The sequence below is a fragment of the Eptatretus burgeri genome, chromosome 13, assembly GCF_056783735.1.
Source record: "Eptatretus burgeri isolate ZD-2024b chromosome 13, Ebu_testis_v1, whole genome shotgun sequence".
In the NCBI taxonomy this organism is placed as follows: Eukaryota; Metazoa; Chordata; class Myxini; order Myxiniformes; family Myxinidae; genus Eptatretus; species Eptatretus burgeri.
In genome coordinates, this window is record NC_140973.1 from 17,715,321 (window position 1) to 17,738,744 (window position 23,424).

The 23,424-nt window shown below is 44.9% G+C and overlaps 1 protein-coding gene across 1 annotated transcript; it reads right to left on the minus strand.

Annotated features, from left to right (window-relative positions):
• Window positions 1–23: 23 nt before the first annotated feature.
• On the minus strand, window positions 24–17,941 carry BCKDHA (branched chain keto acid dehydrogenase E1 subunit alpha). The gene is made up of 7 exons (XM_085851394.1): window positions 17,786–17,941; window positions 8,181–8,289; window positions 7,876–8,037; window positions 5,242–5,448; window positions 3,985–4,126; window positions 2,978–3,149; window positions 24–725 (listed from the first exon to the last, which is right to left on the minus strand). The coding sequence occupies exons 1-7, from the start codon at window positions 17,858–17,860 to the stop codon at window positions 552–554; spliced, it is 1,041 nt and encodes a 346-aa protein (XP_085707520.1). The 5' UTR covers window positions 17,861–17,941; the 3' UTR covers window positions 24–551.
• Between the last annotated feature and the right edge of the window lie 5,483 nt (window positions 17,942–23,424).

A 23,424-nucleotide genomic window follows, 5' to 3' on the forward strand; every position in this document is an offset into this window, starting at 1 on the left:
AAAATGTATTTCGATTCATAAAATGAAGACTTATTTTTGTACTTTATTGATATTCATGATGACAGCTTCATTTTGTTCCATTTTAATATCACTAACATACACTATGTACATTTCCAATAGTTTTGTCTGCAAGTTAAACTTTCTGGGCATCCACAGCAACCGATTCATAGCATTCCAGAATTATTTTATACATTTCATGTCAAACGTTGTAGGACAGTATTTATCAAACGGCAGTTTTGGACCCTCAGAACAATTTCGGTAAAATACATCCATCCTTTCCACAATTAATCTAAATGTAATCGATCAAGGATTCGGATGAAGTTATCAATGCCATAAACTAATCCTGTGCAAAAACAAGTCACATGAGGAGGAATTGCTTGTTGTTTTTGAAATTACAATGTTGGAAAAGTGCACACTGACAATCAAACAAAAATATTTACCAACATTTTCAGATAGACAAAACAGTCAACAAAGCACGTGTTGTTTTTTTGGTTTTTTTTCCTTTATACCATCGAATGTGCATCCTGCAAAACCCATGAGGTGCCTGACCTTCAGAAACGCTCAAACTTATCGAAAGGGTAGTGCTCCGCATAACGTTCAACATGCTTTTTCAACTGCTCTTCCTGTTTCTGCAGTGACGGAGGAGCAGTGTCGTAGACGTCTGTGAAAATCAGTTTGGGGCTGGGTTTCAACTTCCTTTCTGCACGTTCAAATGTCTCTATGACCTGATCAAATCCAATAGGAGGGGAGGGTTAGATAAAAACAAATGGGTGACACCAATTTTGTACCATCATGGAAGAATGTAAAAGTGCCTTATCTATTTAATCTTCATCCAAATAACATCAAGCTCATCATTTCATTCTGTACCAGGAAAGATTAACAGTACCTTTTAATTCAAGTTGTTACTTTATTATAATATACCAGACTCGGTGGTTGTCATGGTTTGAGCATCCACTCTGAGGCTGGGAGGTCAGCAGTTCAAACCCTGGCAGAGTCATACCAAAGACTTAAAATGGTACGTGCTGCTTCCTTGCTTGGCGTTCAGCATTTAAAAGGATAAAAGAACGGACAATCCTCATATCTTGACATCTATGGGGAGGAGGAAATTCCTCTTTCGGAAATGCCCAGCTGAGTGCAGTGAGAAAGGCTGTGCTATTGTTGTGATATCACTGGTACACAGAGTACCCCAGGAAGTGGCGGAACTTCCCTCAAACTAAGTGGTTGTATTTGTCTCGTCTAACAGTCCGGTGTTGTGTCTTGTACCAAGGACAGACGTTTTATTTTCAGTACAACCAAGGATCACTGACTTTTTATAATGGAGTTAGAGGTAGAATTCTCAGGGGTTTGTAATCATGTCGAATCAAAAGCATGGTCAAATAAACTGCAGGAAAGAAAGGCTAATAAAGACATTTTCTTCTGATGCAATGCAGTTGACAAGAAACTTAAAAATATATGTCTGGAGATGCCTTGCAGCATTGGTAGTTCCCATTAGAAAAGACAACACATTGCCATTGGATGGTGAATCTCTGATGGTATTGGGCTGGCAAAACTTCAAGTGAAAGAACTGAACCAATCCTTGTTCATTCGTTAATTAATTTTGCATGTGGTCTGTGGCTGCTGATTGCATCAATTCTGGAAGCATAGCTGTACCACTGATGCAGTGCTCCCTGCATGTTCTGGCAGGAATTTGTAATTTGTTCAAGATGCCAGCAATAGCTCACCTATTTCACGAAGGATACCATGGGATCTTTAACATACACCAACGAATACAGGCAGATGGGACACCTAGTTTAATGTCCATCCAAGGGATGGCACACACACATTGATATATTGCCCTGCTAGCAAGACACCAGGACAGTTTATAGCCGGGACGAGATTATAACATAGGCGAGATGGCTAGGCCACAATGATCTTTGGCCAATAAAGCAGCTTCTTCGCTCTCTGCAGATCTGGGTAAAATCACAAACTGGTTCAACACGTGAAACATGTCTTTCAATCCGGACAAATCTCACACTCACGATGTCTCTCAGAAAGGACCGATGTCTCTCAGAAAGGACCGTTTGGACCCCCCCCCCCCAGGTTTCAACTTACTTTCTGCACGTTCAAATGTCTTTATGACCTGATCAAATCCAATAGGAGGGGAGGGTTAGATAAAAACAAATGGGTGACACTACTTTCTACTTTCAAAAAAAATCATTGAGATAGGATAGCATTGACAAAGTAGAAATGGGATACCCAGGAATACACCAAGGACTAAAGCTAAAGCACAGCACACTATCTATCTGAGTAAGGCCTTGGAAAAGGCTGTTTGGGCCTTGACATGTTGTTCTTCTTTCGGCTGCTCCCGTTAGGGGTCGCCACAGCGGATCATCCGCATACTGATTTGGCACAGGTTTTACACCGGATGCCTTTCCTGACGCAACCCTGGTCGCCTCTTACGACACAGGGATAAGGATTGGGTTTCACCATGATTCCGGGCTGCCTTACACCCTCTCATAGCGCGGCCCAGCGCAGAGCCCGTCCTCGAGCGATCCTCCAACCCAAGCCTCCGAGTAGCCGGATTACAGGCGCACGCCACTACACCCGGTTTGTTTGGGCCTTGACATGAGAAACGAAAAATATGAAACGAAAAGTACAAAACAAACAAACTTACATGAAATATTGTACTGGATAAAAAAAGCAAAACATCGACGAATGACACCCAAAAGAGGACAAATCCGGTTCGAAAAACTCAGCTTTGGTAAGGTGGGACGGAGGAGCTCAAATTTCACCATGTATACTGGAGAGGCCAAACTGGAAGTGATGTGCCACTTCACCAGTTTTAACCATCATTCCTGACTCATATCCAAATAATGTGTAATTTTAAAATGTTATTTTATCCTCAAATATGACTGCATACAAGCGTGTGGAAACAAGTGATGCGAGAGAAAAAAAAAAAAAAAGGAAAAGGGTGAATGACCAAAAGGTGTGCACCTACCATTTTGCGTGACTGCTTCCTCCACGCCTTCTCCTGTGCGTCATCCCACCAACCCTGATTGATCATGAAGTTGTGCAGCCGTGAGATGGGGTGATCTTGTTTATCCCAGTAGCTCACTTCGTCGACTGAACGGTAGGCTGAGCTGTCATCACTCGTACTGTGGTGGCCAATTCTGCAAAGAATGGAGGAGCAAAAGAAGGCTGAGGGTTTGAGATTCATGAATGCAGAACGTTGCCGTGTGTCCGAGCAAACGTGCATTTAAAACAACATCTGGGTTGGCCTGTTTTTTCAATTCCCATTTTAGCACCGAGCTCTTGATGCTGAGATCCCAGGTTAAAATTCCAAATACTGTATTGCTTTTTCCATCGTCTCCTGATGTCCTTGCAATCCACGTAAAAGTGCAATGATGTCTTTTAATGCCCTTGTCCGACCTGTGATAATAAACAAGTTTGTCTATCAGCCTTAATCGCTCAATAAATAAACGAACGACACCCCAATAGTATTGCATAACCAAGGGTGATTATAACGATTTCAATTCTGCCACAACTACTCATTTCGTAGACAGCACAAGGCTGTGGGGTCGCATCATTGCCTGAGAGTGCGGCTGTGCCGCTGATGCAATTCCCTCTATAGGTTAGGGCAGGAAGGCCGGTGATAACTCACCTACTCTTCACGAAGGACACCGTGGGATCTTTAACATCCACCAACTAATGCCGGCCGATAGGACGTGCAGTTTAACGGTCGACTGAGGGATGGGACGGCACACATTGATGAATTATCATGCCTGTAAACACCAGGATGATAGTTTAGAGCTGGACCGAGTTTCAAACCCAGGCAAGACAGCTTAGATGTGAGTATACATACCTCTAAAGCTATCCTGACAGCTCTGACACTATTGTTAGCCACTGCTGGAAGTTACAATTGGTATTTATCATATCGACCATGAGATTCTCATGAAGGAAGTTACAATAATTGTTCAAAAAGAAAGAAAGGTTGCAGAGTCCAACCTGTAGGTCATGGCTTCCACCAGCATGGGCTGGTTTTCACTGACAGCATGGCGTCGTGCCTCCTTTGTGGCATTGTAAACAGCAAACACGTCATTTCCATCCACGCGGATTGAACGGATGCCATACCCAGGACCTCGAGCAGCTGTTCGCAACAATACATGCACATATCTGACAACTTAGAGGGAACTCGCAAGTGTTGGCTTAATGGTTAGGGTGGTGGACTTTAGATCCTAGGGTCGCGAGTTCAAATCCCGCTCAGCTGTTGAATTAATACGAGGTGGGGTTAACTCGACCTGTCATCCTTCCGAGGTTGGCAAAATGAGTGCCGGCATGGTGGTATACTGTGTCGGAGTGGCGACCCGCCCAGGATTGTGCCCAATAGCCAGAGACTGCTTAAGCAGCACCAACGCTCTGCACAGAGTATGGTCCCAATCTCCTCCTCCTCCTTAGAGGGAAGAGTACAGTTACCTGAAACTGAACCCCTCCAGAAAATTGTGCTCCTTGCAAAAAGCTTTGAGGAAAAAAAATAACCAGAGAGTTGGTGTCAAAGCCACCCAATGCTCGCCTGTTTATACATTTATCGTTTTTAAAAGACAAGTCTAATAATATTTTTTATAAAGCATTGCAGTGAAGTCTGATCCAAATAATTTTAAAGCAATATATGTATTTGTATATTGTAATCAGTAAAAAATAGTGTGGTAGATAAAAACATTAGAAAGGAAAAAAACTTTAACGTTGATGTGCTACAAAAAAGTAAAGTTCAAAAAAGGTCAAAAATTTTAAAAATTTGAAATTTTTTTTTTAATTTCAACTTCACTACATCAATAATATACCCCAAAGGAACCTCCATGCCAAATATCAGCATCCTAGTACACATATTAAATGAATGGCAAGCTTCTAAATAACTTGCACCAAAAACTTTAACATTTTCACGCTCACGCTCACGCTCACGCTCACACTGGGGGTATCGCTATAGCTCTCTGTTCTTCGAACAGGCGAGGTAAAAAAAAAAAATGAATATTTTACAGAAATGGAATGTGGATATGACAAGCATGATGGACTGAATTACCCAGTCTTATGTTTCCTCTTCCCCAAACATTTCCGGTACAATCACTTTTTTACTGATATTTTCATATCGAACCTTAAGTTTCCATCCATACAATTATAAAGTTAAATAGATTAAATCAAGAAGAGTCACAGAATATGCACAAAGACACCACAAGATGGGGGCATCCTTCTCGAATGTGGTTGCCATACCAATGCCATCCCCGCGGTACTGCTCGTAAGTAGGCGTGGAGATGGCATATCCGTTGTTGCGGCAGAAGAAGATGATCGGGCACTCCAGGGTTGCGGCAAAGTTAAAGCCGGCATGGGCATCACCTTCGCTGGCTGCGCCCTCCCCAAAATAACAGATGACTGCTCGGTCGATGTCGGAACGTTTGTACGCGTATGCTGCTCCGACCGCTGAGGAATGGGATTATGGGCAGAGCAGTCGGTTATCCACATGGAAACATGCAGATAGTGCATACAATCAGACCAAATGCCAAGCCTTTTAGCTCAACAGTGAATTACCTTTTCATGCCACTCACGCACTCACTTGCGGGTCTATACAAGGATTCAGAAACTTATCAGACACCACTTGTACAATGGACTCGCATGTTGCTTGCAGCCTACAATATGGTGGTAAGATCTAGTGGGCATCTGGCATCATCGGTGCTTGGCGTCATCACACGAGATGAAAAATATTTATTTTTGTCAATCGCAAGTTTGTTTGTTTTTTGTAAAGAAAGCCTCGGTTCAGAGAAGAGCGAGATGACAGGGGAGTGAGACAACATATGGATGAACATGAACAAGCAGAGGAGGAAACATAGTGGCCTGCAAGTAAATGGAGTTATGTGAGGGCTAATGAGGATAGAATAGATCATGGGTTGGGATGGAGGATGACACGAGGTGGTGCTATATTGTCAAATTGAAGCCATGGTTAGAAGAGCATGATTGAACAGGATGAGGAAGGTTCCACAAGTGGGACAGAAGAGGAACAAAGGAGTGGAAGTAAACATCAAGCCTGGATTTTTAGATTATCATGAGGAAAGGATTGCTGGAAGAATGTGGAAGGACTGGGAAGGGATGGAGGGATGAAAACAGAAAGAGCAAGGCTTGAGTAGAGGCAGTAGAAAATAGAGAACCAGCAATCTTTCTGCAAGGAGCCCAAAAAAGGCCCTGTGCTTCTAGTTATTTGTGGGAGATGCCAATGATATTAAGATCTTCAGATTTCACAGTATCTAGAAGAGAAAGATGTGAAGTGGGGGCACCAGTCAATAAGTGACAGCGGTACTCCATCGACCTATGGGCAAAGGCCTTGTAAGCTGCCAGTAGGTCTGATTTTCCAAGGAATAACTCAGAACGATGTAGAAAACCCAGTCTGTAGCTGGCTTTGGATGCCAGCTTGGATATATCAACCCAGGAGAGGTCATGGCTGAAGGTAAGGCCAAGAGGTTTCAGAAACTAATCGATTTCCAGTGGTTGACGATCCTTTGGGAGAAAGATATTGACATTTTTCCTGGATTGATAGATTTGTTCATCATGTTAGGTCAGCATCTCATCCTTTGACAATGACAGGTGTCCAGAAACACAGTCCTGACAATTTCTTGAGATTCATGGCCTCCATCTGCTATTGAGAGAGAAGCAGCAACACATCCAAAAGTTGCATAACAATTGGATAACTCTGCATCTCAAATTATTTTGAAAAACTAGAAGGGCACTCTTCGACGTCACGACATTGCCAGATATGCCTCCGTCCACCTTATTACATCATAATACATACTTGTACCAAGTTTGCTTTAAATCCCTGAACCCAGATTCAAAATATCAAATAATTCTGGCTGCCAGACCATGTGCCCAATCAGGTTGAAATTTAAAATATATCCCCCATGACGACCAGATAATAATTGTGACATTTTACATTGATTGATGAAACAGTTCAAGAGAGAGGATTTTTAAAAGATTTCTCATTCAATCCAATATGACTGACAGATCATGTGATCTATTAATTATTTGTGAACACCCTGATATCCCCAAGGCTTGGGGAACATGTGGGTAAAGTTTCCCCTTGATCTGTCAAGCCACACAATATTTTTCATAAGCCACTCCCACTTTAAATAATAAATAAGAGTGTTTTTAAAAGGTTTATTCTTCAAAAAAAAAATCATAGCTGCTGATACATGTGACCTATGACGTCATAGGTGGAAAACGTTTTGTTTGTTTCTCATGGATAAGCAATCATACCTGTAAAGTTTCACCTCGATCTCTTCAGCCTTCAGGTAACATCATAAATTTTAGTGTGAACCAATTTATTCCTAGATGACCCTCAAAATTTTTCTTGCTGATCAGATAAAGCGTTCGACGTATGCAATGACAATGTCAAAACGAGGCCACCTATGACATCATCAAAAAAGAAATCAGTTGTTTCCCAATGGGGAGTGCTTCACATGTGCACAATTTCAATTTTATCCATGGAGCAGTTTCAGAGATACAGAGGTACAATTTTTTCCAACATGGCTGCCACACCACGTGACCTATGACATCATAATTATCATTACAACATTCCACATTATTAGTCGCACCGATGGTGAAAATTTTGTGTCGATCGGAGAAGTGGTTGCAGAGAAGACAGAAAATTAGCATGGACGGACATATGTATGTACGTACGAAAGTACATACGTACGACAGCCTGAAAACAATGCCTTGGGCAACTTCGTCAGCGGAGGCACAACAAGGAGCGATTCCAACATTTACCAGAAGACTTGCAGAAAAAAACAAACCCCTCTACCCCAACCTCCAAGTAATAGAGATAAATGCTCCAATGACCTGTTTTTCTGTGCAACCACACACCTTGTGGAATCTGCGTGGCAAGTGGTGAGGAAATGGTAACGAAGTTGTGTTCCAGTGAACCGTAATGCACCGGCATCTGCTTCCCATGGGCATAGTCATCAATGTTTCCATAGCACTGCGCCATGAAGCTGTCCAACGGATATCCTCGCCACATGAGCACCCCTAAGGAATGACAAACAAGGCACAGTAATACATCAATCACTGTACCACTTAGCAATGCCACATGAGACCATTTTTTAAAAACAAAAGAAAGAACTTGTACTCAAAGTGCATTAGCAGTTATTGTAAAAATGCAGCTTTCATACCAGCCTCACGGTACTGTCCAAACACCAGGTCTTGCATTTCAATCGCAGCTGCACTGCCAACGTGCGTTCCCTCTTCACCGTAGTTAGTCATGTAGAAGGAGATTCGACCCTGTGGGACCGAATTGGAAGGTGATCGCGTGAAAACTCCCACAAAGCAAACAAAACAGAAATAAAATAAATGATGAACTGATTAATTATCGATGGAGAGTTCCTAGATATATGTAAATTAGCAGGAAGTTCACTCTAGCAGCCATGTTGGCCGTGTTTTACCCGGAATCGTGTGATGTGGTGTCGTGAACGTACTGTTTGCTACTTTGTTCGTGTTGCCCATTGAAAAAAACTTTGCTGTTTAAAATGGCAGAGCATTCAAAGAAAATACTGAAAGAAAGCAGGAGATATTCAGAGCAATTAGCGAGAGTTGTAAAATTGGGGTATGAGGATAAACTCAAACTTGCTGATGGTCTGGAACCATGTGAAATCGTGCTGTGAGTGGTCCAACGCCAAGGAGAGAGTACCACCAGTTGGGTACGAGGACATTGTGAATTACTTGCTGGTTAGGAAAAGTGCACACATAAAGGAAGGGTTCAAAGCGGTGAAGAGTCTTGGCAGCCACAATCAGCTGACGTCTTGAATAGGTGAGGGAGGTGGCGACATGGACTGATGGGCGACAGAAAGGACCAACTCTGGCAAACATTGGAGTAACTGCCAAGGTGAGTTTGACTGTGGTATGCCAACACTTACTGCAGTGGTTGACACGAGTTTTTCATTAAGATACATAGTAGACAAAGCACTCACTCTGATCCTATCAGCATGACATTTTCAGGAATTTTAGAGTTAGGTTTTTGCTGGGATGGAGCCATGTGTTGTGGGCAAAAGCCATGTGAGTGTCTGTTTTGATTACTCCCTTCACGGTTGCATGAAAGTTCACCCAATTAACTTTTCACCCAAGACATTGGTGAAACGGAAAAAAATTTATGTCACATTTACACCTCTGCTGCAGGTTTACCATTCACAGAGGCTGAGTGACCCTTCAACGCAGCCCTGGGTGATCACTGACTCCAGCAGAGCGGTTCTTGTTGTCCACTGCCACTGTGTTGCAGGCGTTGCAGAGACCTGCTCTCATATCGCCACATATAGCTGGTATTCTTATTGTAGCACTGTCAAACGTGCAGTCAATTACGACAAATTAATGAGGAATTTCCACGTAAAAACTGAACGCACAGCACTGAACTGCGAATGAGACTCAAACGCTGCCAACATGGCGGCCACACCCTCTGACGAGGGAAGTGACGTCATCTGGGAACCCTCCAGAGCATTGGCTCTTAACGTGGGGGGGGGGGGCGTCAGCAATTTCCAGAGGAGGTGCGAGCCCCAAGAAAAAAATTAGGAATTTCTCATTATTTTTGGAATTCTCTTCACAAGTGTTTGCATAATATCATGATGAACATATAAAAAACAAAAGTATCGCCTTTAATAATTTTCGTTTTCCATTCGCTACAAGGCCTCCTATTTTCTGTATTAATATTAATTTTAAAATTCAACATTTATTTAAATTTAATATTAACAAGTCTGGAGACGACGATGGTTCACGAGCGGTATTTGACGATGTAGATTGTTTCAGAAGTCAAGGATGAGACAATGTGATAATTTTTGACCAAGTTATAAAAATGATCAACATGATGTGGTACGAGTGACAGGTTATTAGCTGCAAAATGTCGAAAACCTGGTTTCGTTCAACAACTTTCAAAATTTGACTTTTGCATAACCTTGAATGGTCACAAAACAATGTTGTGGACATTAAAATAAACCAATGTCACCCGCAGGGTGACCCCGTATCTTGCCAAAAGGTGACCACGTGTGACTTCTTTAAGGTCACACTGAGGTGAACAGAACTGCTATCCACTAGGAGCGACTCCTTGAGGAATATCTGCCTACGAGAGATTCCGATGAGAATCGTTCTACAGAGTAACCATGAAAAATATGCTTTTGCCTCATAACGTCACCAAATGACGTCATAATGTCTCAAGCTTGACATATCTAGAAAGCACTCATCGAGGTGTTCAATTTGAGGTACTACACGATATGGTTCCTAAAACTTGAAAATTTGACCTTGGGGTCAAATATGTTTGACCTGAGGCGCTAACAATGAAGGTCAATGCCAATCGCCACCAAAAATTAATCAGCTGAGCACCAGACCATGAACTATATTCCCATGAAGTTTGAAGACGATCCGATCAAAATTTCTCAAAAAATAAGGGTTTCGTCGACTCCCCCTGATTTGCGAGAAAGTGACCTTGACCTTCAAAATTTTATGCGCTGAAAGGGACCTCAATAGGCCTCTGATATGCGAAGTTACAAAAATTTCCGATGATAACTATGCTCTGCAGAATTTTTTATACGTGATTACAAAAAACAAAACAAAAAAATACAAGCTGACTAACATATCTTGCAAAAACTTCGTTTTGGCAAGATAATAAGGAAACAAGCCGGTAGGTGACGAGGGATTCGCTAGGATTGAAGCACTGGATACGATGCTTTTCATTCTGACCGATCCACCAACGAAGATTCATTGCCAAGACGTATTGGTTCACATACAATTGTTCCTCTGCCTGGCAAGATTTTTCCTTTTGCGTATTTTGCCAACTGGCACTCATAAAAAAATGACAGTAAATAGACACCCTATTTTTGAAGGACTACCATTTGAAAAATAATCGGTTTGCTGGTTTGTGCTGTGGAGCCTCGCGTTGCGCGCGCGCGCACGCACGCACGCACGCACGCACGCACACACACACACACGGAAAACCCGATAAACTTCTCTCAATGCTCTTGTTTGACCACACCTCCTGAGCCACACAATATTTTTCATAAGCCACGCCCACTTTCCTACGCCACTCCCACTTTAAATAATAAATAATTGGAGGTGGCGTGTGGATCGTGGAATCGTTTTCGGTAAATAAATAAACATATTATTAGAAATCCACAAAGACAGAAATGCCAGTGATTCCATTTATTTTGGGACCTTTTCACTTTGGTCAATAACGTTTGGATCGAGGAGAGATCGAAGGTGGAACGACGGTGTAGTTCCTTACAAACACTGTATAGACACCTTAAATGACGGTAAATAGACACCCGATTTTTGAAGGACTACCATTTGAAAAATAAAACCTCAATCAAAAATCGGCTCGAGTAAAATTTTCTAAATATCTCGAAGTGTTTAATTCCGAAGTCTCGTTTCTCAACATTCAAAACTGAAGGACAAGTATTGAAAATACTGTACGCGGTTTTCAGCCGCTGCACAGCAACGGGTGGTTGCGAGGCAACGAAATTCAAACGCGCACATTCCCAGTATATATTCCACCTTTTGGCAAAGTTTCATCGAAATCGGTTCACTGGTTCATGCTGTGGAGCCTCGCGTTGGACACACACACACACACACACACACACACACACACACACACACACACACACACACACACACACACACACACACACACACACACACACACACACACACACACACACACACACACACACACACACACACACACACACACACACACACACACACACAAAAACCCGACAATAAGGGATATCTCATATATAGCGAACCCAACAGGATACGTGCTATAGCTTATTGGAGTTAGTTCGTCGAAGAAGGTCGAAAACCCGGTTCGATTCCCACAACTTTGAAAATTTGACCTTTGTGAACTTTAAAGGTCAAAGGTCAAGGATGACCTTTGGTGCAAAACTTCCTCTGGAACATTCCAGGAACAATATAACGTCATATAGGCGGTTCAATTCCCACAACTTTGAAAATTTGACCTTTGTGAACTTTAAAGGTCAAAGGTCAAAGATTATGACCTTTGGTGCAAAACTTCCTCTGGAACATTCCAGGAACAATATAACGTCATATAGGCTATATGGCATTTCACACTCCTCGGATTATCCATACTTTGATGAAATCAGCGTAAAAACAGACTTGAAGGGGGCGCCATGGGCAAGGTGTTCGAGATAGAGCAAAATGGTTTCAAGACTTTAGGTGGGGAATGACCTCAATATTATGCATAAAAAAAATGTTGTCATCCTAGCTCTCAAAGTTTGGGCGGTCGTAAGATTTTCATGTCAAAATTCGCAATTTTCTAAGTTCGTGACCTTGTGACCTTGACCTTGGGACGAAAATGAAAAAAAAAATTGAGCTCCGTGGGGCTATGCAGGTGCCATTGGGCTAACCAAATACCGAAACCCTGCCAGATTCGACAAACCCCCTCGGAGAAGATGTAATTTGAAACCGGCTACCCCCTAAAAACATGTTTTTTGGGCGTGGCTCCGCCCATAATGGGCGCACTATGCCCATTCTCAGGAAAACACAACGAGATCATGATATAAACCTCCCACCCAAAATTTATCAGGATCGGATCAAAACCCACAGAGCTATGCTCGGGACAGACAGACAGACAGACAGACAGACAGACAAGCCGGTAGGCAGACATGGGTAGTCGATCAAGTCGAATTTAGTCGTTTTTCAGCCGTTACTAGCCAACAAAAGCGTCCATAGCAACGGTTCTTTCTCACACATAACTAGGACATACCATGAACCTACCATACCAGTTTCATGTATATCTGACTCATGGTCTCTGAGATATAACGAACTTCGTTTTTTTATTGTTTTCGACCAGGGTTCATTCAAAGTCTATCTTCTCCGACAGTTTTCATAGGATCCGGCTGGAAATTTTTGACAATATGGCTGAATGTACTGCCCATAGTCGCTCGTGGCCCGATTTTTGATTTTCACAAAAAAAAAATTTGAGATTTTTTTGAAAATTTCAAACGTCTGTTGCTAGGCAACGGATGGGTCCATAGCAACGGTTCTCATTTGCACACAACTATGTCATGGTATGAACCTACCAACCAAGTTTCATCAAAATCGCCATTGTATTAACGGAGCACTGGACCGAACAGACATACATACAGACAAACAAACATATCGACGAAAATGCTGATAATAAGGGTAGACTACATCGACTACCCAACAGACAGACAGACAGATAGACACCAATAACGAATATAGTGGTCACTTACTGACTCGTGAACCAAAAATTATATTTTATTTTAATATTTAAATTTTTTCACAGATTTGCAGTACCCATTTCAAACTCAATCAATGATTTACAATGAGTGCAAAAAAGCGGAAGTATCTTGACGAATATATTTGATTTGGATTTGTGTCCCTCCAAAAGGGCGACACAGAGGTACCCCAGTGTGTAATATTGTTACATCTGATGGGGGGGGGGGGGTATGCATTCAAAGGGTAATTAGGACGTTTAATTAGGTATGCCATGCTGTTCGAGTTGTACCAGGATCTCGATGTAATAAGTAGCAATTCAGTGGTGATAAGTTGTCTAGTAAATGTCCATTTCTTTAAGGGGGAAATGATAATTGTCACGTAATTAGATAGGGAGACGGGTTAGGGTAAGTGTGTCTGCGTAAACCCCTTTTAGTATTCCCTGGAGGCTTGCCGTGACATCACAGGACAGTGCTGCGGATGGCTCTGCCCCGTGATCACGATTGGCGAAAGGCGACGGCGGAGGGCCAATAAAACCGCTCGATTGGAAGCGACGAGGACTCGAGGATAAAAAGGTTCTGTTCAGGGAAAAGGGGTGGAAGAAGAAGATTGAGAAAGAGAAATCGTTTTGGTGGAGGTTGTTGGGCTGGGAACGTGCTCTATTGTTGGCTGGTTCGTTCCTGGATTGATCGTGTCTCGTGGCCTTGCTGTGCCTCACCTCGGTTGGCTCTGGGGTTCTGCTGGCTCGGAGTACGGGGTCGAACGGCGGGCGGACCTGCCTCCCTCTCCTGCTCGCAACTTGGCGCCAGAACTGGCTCCCTGGTGGCTGTGAGCGGACTTGGGCCGACACCAGGAGGTCGACAGCACCACGGTGTCTCCTGCACCAGACGAGCGCAACGCCAGCTCGTCCGACGCCAATCCAGGGACTGTTGCGTCTACACCACGGGCCAGCCTGACCACCAGGACCAGCTACGTTGTGTGTGTGTGTGTGTGTGTGTGTGTGTGTGTGTGTGTGTGTGTGTGTGTGTGTGTGTGTGTGTGTGTGTGTGTGTGTGTGTGTGTGTGTGTGTGTACCTGGCGCCTTAGAGGGTTTGAGATTTGTATATCCATTGGAATTGTTTGCGTTTTCCCCACGCCCGAACCCACACCATCATCCTGTCGAATCGCCCCGGATCCCTCCTCTTGCCGAGTCTTATTATTATTTCTGTTAGAGAAATAAACATTATTAACTCAGTGAAAAGCGACTCGTGCCACCTTCCTCGTCCCGTTTGCTGTGGAGCGATTAAAACCGCCATCTTTGGGTTATAAAAAAATAAACCGCCTCCATCGTTTCGGCTCATTCTACGTTGGCGGGACTGTTCAAGTCCCGTGGACGTCACAATATGTTACAAGACTGAGCAACGATGGCATGCAGCCCACATGCTTGGAATGCCACTTGAAGACAATGCCTCCTGCTCCAGCTGCCAAACCCAAGGCATTCTTTGAAAAAAAAAAGGCAGTCCTTGAAGCAAGCTAAGATGGACAGCAGTGGAGTATTTCGGCAACAGACTTCAAAGGTTGTTGAGGCTTTCTATGACATCGCCATGTTGATTGCAAAGAGCAAAAAGAGCCATAACACCGGAGAGACTCTCATAATACCAAGTGTACTGCATGCAGCAGAGCTCGTTCTGGGGAAGGATAGTGCAAACAAGCTTTCCCAAATCTCTCTATCAAACGATACCGTCAAGGGAAGGATCGATGAAATGTCTCAAGACAAAGATCAAGTTCTCGACCAAGTTAGAGCTTCTCCTATATTTGCCATCCAGTTGGACGAAACGACTGCTGTTGCTCAGTGTTCTCAGCTACTGATGTATGCTCGTTTTGTGTCAGGCAATAGTGTAAAAGAGGAAATGCTCTTCTGCCATCCCATGGAAAGTTATACAACAGCAACAGATATTTTTCAAGTGGTATCAAACTTCTTCCAGGAAAATCAACTTTCGTGGAACTCGCTGGTAGGGGTGTGTACTGATGGAGCTCCGGCCATGTTTGGTTTGCAATCTGGTTTCATAACAAGAGTGAAAGAAAAAAAAAAAGAGTCCATCTGCTTTCGATACGCACTGCATCGTTCATCGTGAAGCCTTAGCATCCAGAACTCAACCTGTAGTGTAGTAGATAGTAGAAAAATCGTGCAAATTATGATACAAGCATCAAATTTGGCATTTCTGTTCTGCAGGGCTTTCTGATCAAATCTGCCCGATTGGCCATTTGAAAATCTAATTTTTTTTTAATTTGAAAAATAAATAAATAAATAAATAAATTTGAAGTCACAGCTGGCTGAAATTGTTGAAGTGCAAGTGAACATCCCAGACAGAGAACCAAGGGGAGATGCAGTCATCATTGATGGCTCAGCACTTATCAATGTCCTACCTCCACACACTTCAAAGATATTTGATGACTATGCAAAAGAAGACATCATCCCAAAGGTCGAATCCTATGGCGCCAGGTACGAGAGGGTGGACGTAGTGTTTGATGTGTACAAGAAGTCAAGTCTGAAGTCCGAGGCAAGGTCGAAAAGGGGGCAAGGAATCAGAAGAAGAGTGACAGGAACCAGTAAGACCCCAAGTAACTAGAGAAGCTTTCTTCGAGATGACAGCAACAAGACTGAGCTGTTTCACTTCCTTGCGGAAAAGATGTGTGAAGCACAGACGACAAGCACAGTCATTGTCACAAAAGGAGAAGATGCCATTAGCAACACAAGGAAGTCACTGGATGCTGTGTCTCCATGTTGTCATGAAGAAGCTGACATTCGAATATTTGTACACGCCAGGGATGCAACGACGGATGGTAGCAAGTCCATTATCATTAAGGCTAATGACACGGACGTACTAGTCATAGCAATATCTGTACTGCCATCCTTGCAGGAACTAGGTCTTGAGAACATGTGCATTGCCTTTGGCCAAGGAGCCAAGGTGCGATGGATTCCAGTCCATGAGGTAGTTTCTGCAATAGGGCCTGAGAAAGCTAGAGGGATCCCATACTTATATGCGTTCACTGGATGTGACGTCGTGTCTGCCTTCCGCGGTAAAGGGAAGAAAACTGCATGGCAGACTTGGAACGTCTTTGATGTTTCTGAAACATTCACCGATCTCAGCCAGCATCCAACATTGATTCGTGATCTTGACTTTTTTGAAGTTTTTTTTTTTTCAAATTTTTCGAAATTTGGATTTTCAAATGGCCAATCGGGCAGATTTGATTAGAATCCCCTGGAGAACAAATGTGCCAAATTTGATGCTTGCATCATCATTTGCACGATTCCTCTCAAAAATTGCTGTTATCTGCCCCACTACTGCTGAAATGAGGGATGTCATGAACTTGGCTTTCAAGGTAGTTAACTTCATCAAAGCTGGAGCCTTAAATAGTCATCTCTTCAAACAGCTGTATGTGGATATGCATTCTCAACATCAAGCCTTGCTTTTCCACACAAACATACGATGGCTTTCGAAGGGAAACATGCTTGGACCGCTTTATGAACTACGACAAGAAGTGGCAACATTTCTCGATTTGCAGCAGACAGCAGATCTCCATGACAAGTTCCAGTCTGAAGGATTTTTGCTATTTCTAGCTTACCTGATGGACATCTTTGAAGCACTGAATGCCATCAACCTCAAACTCCAAGGGAAAAACATCAACATAATCATGCACAATGACGTCATTCGAGCCTTCATGGCCAAACTCGACCTCTGGAAATGTCGAATTCAGGATGGAAATACAGCCAGTTTTGCTAACTTGGATTCTGCTCTCATTCAGTTACCTTGATTCTGAGTTAAAGAAACAAATAATTACTCATCTGACTGACTGACTTGAAAGCAGAATTCATCAGATACTTTCCGGATAGAGATGAAAAGCACGAAGCCTGGAAATTCATTAGGAACCCATTTCAATGTGAAGTAGCTAATATTTCAGACGAAGTGCAAGAGGAGTTTCTTGAGTTATAGTTCAACTCCTCGGCTGAAGAAGATTTCAAAAACTGGATCTCGAGACGTTCTGGGTCACGTACCTTCCTGTTTACCCTTTGATCTCACAACAAACTATTCAGTCTGACAATGTTTGGATCAACGTATCTTTGTGAAGCTGCATTTTCCACGCTCGTTGCCGTCAGGCCAAGTACAGAAACAAGCTGAACGTTGAAGGGGACTTGCGTTGTGCTCTCTCTGGCATTCGACCACGCATTCAGGATCTGGTAGCTAAGAAGCAATGGTAAGTATCTCATTAAATGTCATCTCATTAAACATGCTGTATATATATATATATATATATATATATATATATATATATATATATATATATATATATATATATGTTGCTTATATAGAATTCTTTGTTCAATAAAAAGACTAAAAACACGCATTTTTTTCAGTTTTTCCTTTTAATTCAGGAGGGATTTTTAATCATTTGGTTGCAGATGTGATGGGGGTGGGGGGGGGGGCGTGGAGGAAAGGACCAACTACTCGAGGGCACGTGGTGGTAAAAAGGTTAAGAACCACTGCTCCAGAGCATGTCTCACCTGTCGCTGTGATTCATAAAGAATTCGATCCATGGTATTGAGAAGTGTCATTTTTTGGTACATCTTCAGCACCATCTCCTTTCCAAGCTGAGCAAAAATATAAATTAATTGTCATTCCAATAATAATTTGGAAAGAAACATCATTTAAGTACACATTGCAAAAAACAGAAAAAAATAAAGAAATAATGATCAATTTAGATCATGTAACAGGGCATGACAAATTGTTGACATCTTTTTTCGTATGCAGCACATCACTACGAGTAGCATCATTGATTGAGGGGGAGGTGCAGATATGCCGTTGACACAGTACCCCCTGTAGATTAGGACAGGAGCCTGTAATTTATACAGGATGCCGGCGATAGCTCACAAACTCTTCGCGAAGGACACCTGGGATCTTTAACATGCACAAAATAATGCCGGCAAACGGGAAGCCCAGTTTAATGTCCGTCCGAGGGATGGCACACACACGTTTATAAATCACCCTGCCTATGAAACACCAGGATGACAGTTTATAGCTGGCCGGAGATTCAAACTCAGACGAGACGTTTCTTGCCTGTATACTTGTAACAGCAAGAAACCACAGGTAATGATACTTCAACATCAACAGGAGGTATTTAAAAAGGATTCAAATGTATCTACTGTATCTCCAAAGACGTGCCAACATTTCGGATGGTTCAAACTCATCCTCATTTCCAAAAGTACGAATATTATCCGAGTGTGTATGCACTATGACACGATGTCACCATTTCTATAAACACATTTTGACACCGTCTGACAGACAAATAAATATTTAAGAATGGAAAGGGTCATGCTTTAGGCAAGGAATCATGTTGAGTTTGGCCACCCACAAACAACACCGTGAATGCAAAACCGTTAAAGTCAATCGAGGTGGGGAAGAAAAAAAAAATAAAAATAAAGAACACCTACCATTGTCAGACCATTCTCCTCCACCCTATTGTTAGTGCATTGACCTTTCATCCTCTGTTGCCAGCTCTTGGATGAGCTTCAAAACTCTGTATAAAAATCGATTTGCTGACAGCTGCTGACAGCTGCCGACAGGACTACGCAAATAGAATGAATCCCTAAGTTTTTAATAATGTTCTTTCCTACATTGTTTGTCAGGGCAGTATCATGTTCCGGTTTTCGGAGACCTCAGGGAGACACATGCCAACACACAAGGGATCCCTAACGTAGTTATATCTGCAATAATTTTGTCGAGCTAAATTACCTCTCCCCTTGTAGCAGTGGAAAGGGAAATGTGTTGCATTTGTGTCGAAGATGCAAAAGCTTTTGTGATTCTTCCCCATCTAAATCGTGTCTGTGTCTGTGTCTCTGTCTCTGTCTCTGTCTGTGTCTCTGTCTCTGTCTCTGTCTCTGTCTGTGTCTCTGTCTGTGTCTCTGTCTGTGTCTCTGTCTGTGTCTCTCTCTTTTCTTCTATCTGTTCTTATCTCTCTCCCCATCTCTCTGCACCTCTGCAGTGCATTCATACATATTTTGCAACACTCCAACATGACACTCAACAATTACAGAACCCACCCTTTTGCATTCTGCCTTACCCCTCATCGTTACCTGCTTCCTTTTGTTTGTCCATCTCAACCTACTTTCTCCTTCCACCCTGCTGTTGGTGTTTGTCCCTTTCTCCTGCTGTTCCCTTTGTTATGTTGTGCCCCGATTTGTACTTGTGCGTCATAGCTCTTCAAAGAGCCTCGAGCAATGACCTTCACTATTTTTTAGAAGGGGGCCACTTTTGCCGATAAGACATCAGTCTGAGAGCCGCCATACCGCCTGCAGGACTCCAAAATGGCTGCTCTTAGGCCCTGCCTCCATGTACTTTTTTTTTTTTCCTTGTGGTTACTGGGCTGTAAGTATAATTGTTTGCATACTGCAATCTACTGATGTAGTGATGTTACTTTTACACTTCACAGTGGAACACTCATTTGAAACCACTGGGTCAATTTGATATCATTTATGGCAGATTATGATGGGGTGTTTTCACATTTGTGTATTATCGGCCACGCGTGAGGGGCCGTACTTTAGGCCACCAGTGGCTTGCGGGCCGCGCAATGAAGAACAGGGGCCGAGAACATGTATTTATTTATTTTTTAACCAACAACAAAAAACACCGAGGCACCTAAAATCGTGATAAGTTGACGGGCGAAAAGGGCTCGTGTGCTTTTGGGTATGATCATTATTGTGTGACACTGTGTGCTTGTAAATACGTGCCTTTGCTAAACCTCTAAAAAACATTCTCCAAACTGCCCATCCGTCTCTAAAGGTTAGTGTGCTGTATCACGTGATTGGGTTTTCGTGTATCATGACTCGCCCGCTAGGGGTGGCGTTGATGTACATCCGGTCAGGCAATAAAGCGGAGTTACTGCTACGCTCTCGCTCTCCATGCTCCGCTGCGCCTCGGACACCACATTTGGCTGACGAGGATGGTTGATCGACGAGTCACGGAGCACGGACAGGTGCCCATTTTCGTTGGAGATGACTTCGAATTGTTTTCGGAACAGTTGGGGTGCTATTTCCACGCGAATGATGTGGTCGACGAGAGCAAACAGAAGTCGATCTTGCTCGCTATCGGCGGAACATTATCGACTACTGAGTGATTTGGTGGCGCCGGACAAGCCCAGTGATGACGGGCTGTTGTTTCGGGACATTGTGCAGAAGATGAAAGCACACATGGCGCCGGAGAAGTCATTACAGCTGGCTCGATACCAGTTCGATCGCCTCGCGAAAGGTACGGAGGAGCACGTTGCTGATTTTGTGGCGCGAGTGAAGCATTCTTCCGTGGCCTGCAAGTTCACGGCAGAGGAGCGTCCAGCTCGGCTCGGAGATCGTTTTATTTCTGGTTTGCGCGATGCGAAAATGGTTTCGGCGGTTCTACGGCTGAAGGGTGAAGCCATTACATTTACCTCGGCGACCGACACTGCTACAGCTGTCGAGCAGACTCTCGGAGATGTTCGGGCCGTCACCGGCCGCGGCATGCCGGATGGCCCGGGGGCCCACGCGGTGTCGCGAGCGCCCCAGGACGCACGCACGACCTTCGGTGCGGGTCGGGGCCAGACGTCGCCGCGCGGCCGCACGAGCGGCGAGGTGACCCCGCGGACGTGTTTGGGATGCGGAGGTCGACACCTGCGCCGTGTGTGCCCGTTTAAAAGCACTGTGTGTTTTCGTTGTCACAAGGTGGGTCATCTGAAGCGTGTGTGCTGAGGGGCGTTGGCCACCGTTAAGGTCATGGACGGCGATGTGCGAGGCGACCTCAGCGACCCGGGGCGAAACCGGCAGCCGTTGATGGGCCTGTTTTCAATTGGTCCTGCGGCGGCGCACCCGATGACTGTGGAAGTCGAAGTGAACAACACGCCGATCACGTTTCAGGTTGATACGGGAGCGCGGTGTCGATCATCGGCGATCATCAGACCGTGCGTAGACTCAACGACCTGAAGCTTATCAGGTCCGACCTCACTGTTCACCTACACCCGCGAGAAGATAACGCCAGTCGGGATGGCAGACGTGTCTGTGTGGTACCAAGGCCAGGTCGCCGCGCTTCCGTTGTATGTCGTGTGGGGGAGGGGTCCGTCTCTCCTCGGCCAGGACTGGCTGACCCGCATCAGGCTAGACTGGGCCGCCGTTCACCTTGTGCAACCCGTGCCGAGCCGAATGGAGGATCAGTTGGAGAAGATTCTTCAAAGACATCAAGGTTTGTTTTGCGACGACCTTGGGAAACTCAAGGGCGTGGAGGCAAAGCTCTTCCTGAAGGAGGGGGTGGTTCCTCGTTTTTGTAAACCACGACCGGTGCCTATGCTCTGCGGGACAAGGTCAAGGGTGAACTGGATAGGCTGGAGGCCTGTGGAGTGATCGAACGGGTGTCGTACTCAGATTGGGCCACCCCGGTCGTCACGGTGCTGAAACGGAATGGAGACGTCCGATTGTGCGGGGACTTCAAGTCTACGGTTAACCCGGGGCTCAGCGTGAAGCAATATCCACTGCCGTCAATCGATGAGATATATGCACGATTGGCAGGGAGTCAATACTTCACGAAGCTTGATCTGCGTGATGCATATTTTCATCTGCCGATGAATCCCGGGAGTAGCGACCTTTTGACAATCAACACGTGTCAAGGGCTCTATCGATATACCCGACTCTGTTTTGGGATTGCTTCGGCCCCTGCCTTGTGGCAGAAAGCCATGGATCAGGTTTGCATTGGCCTGCCCGCTCAAATCTACCTGGACGATGTGCTCATTGCGGGGAAAACGGCGGACGAGCATCTTGCGAACATTGCCCAAGTGCTGACGAAGCTGGAAGCGTGCGGCATGCGCTTGAACAGAGACAAGTGCGTGTTCTTCAAGCAGCGCTTGGAATACCTCGGGCACATCATCACGCCGGAGGGGCTGTTGAAAGGCCCTCGGAAGGTGGAGGCGATTCAGCACATGCCACCGCGTCGCGACAAGACGCAGCTGCGCTCGTTCATTGGTGTGGCCCAGTATTACCAAAGGTTCGTGCGCGAGCTCAGCTCACAGCTTGCGCCGTTAACGCGGTTGCTCAGGAAGGACGAGCGCTGGGCCTGGGGGCCTGCACACCAGGTGGCGTTCGACCGCGTCAAGCGGCTGCTCACAGAGGATACGGTCCTCGTGCACTACGAGCCTGCGCGTCCGCTCTTATTGGCATGCGACAGCTCTGCATATGGCATCGGGGCAGTGCTCTCCCACAGGATGGACGATGGTTCCCAGCGGCCTGTTTGTTTTGCATCCCGGACCCTGTCCGCAGCAGAGCGGGAATATGCCCAGATCGAGCGCGAGGCTCTCAGCCTCGTCTGGGGTGTGCGGAGGTTTCATCAATACCTGCTGGGGCGGCATTTCACTTTGCAGACGGATCACAAACCGCTTCAATTCATCCTGAAACCCGAACGCGGGGTACCGGTGGTAGCGGCCGCGCTGATACAGCGCTGGTGTCTGTTTCTTGCTGCTTACAATTACGACATTCAGTTCCGGAGCACCGAAAAGCATGCGAACTGCAACGGGCTCTCATGCTTGCCTTGCGTTGTCCAGCTGCGTCTGAGTCGGCCGACCAGGTTGATGTGTTCGCGCTGGGTCAGGTCCAAAGCAGGCCGATCAAAGCCAAGCAGGTCGCGGTGAAATCGGCTCATGATCCCGTGCTCGCCCGTGTCATCCAGGCGATTTCTACGGGGAATTGGAGCAATCTACCTTCAACACCGGCATTTCAGCCTTTCGCGTCGCGCGCATCGGAGCTGTCGTTGGTCCATCGGTGCGTTATGTGGGGAATGAGAGCGGTGATTCCACCGAAGTTCAGGCAGCGGTGTTTGGAAGAACTGCATGTCAGTCACCTTGGCGTCGTGAAGACCAAGAGTCTTGCTCGTAGCCTGTTGTGGTGGCCGGGGTTCGACAAAGACATTGAGCAGTTGGTTAAGCGTTGCACCACGTGCCAAACAGATGCTGATAACCCGTGTCGAGCTTCGGGACTATGGCCTACCCCAGTCAGGGCCTGGCAGAGGGTCCGTGTGGATTTTGCGGGGCCGGTTAATGGCAAAATGTTTTTGATTGTGATCGATGCATTCTCTAAATGGCAGGAGGTTGTAGTGATGCAGCATACATCAGCAAACATTACAGTAGAAAAACTGC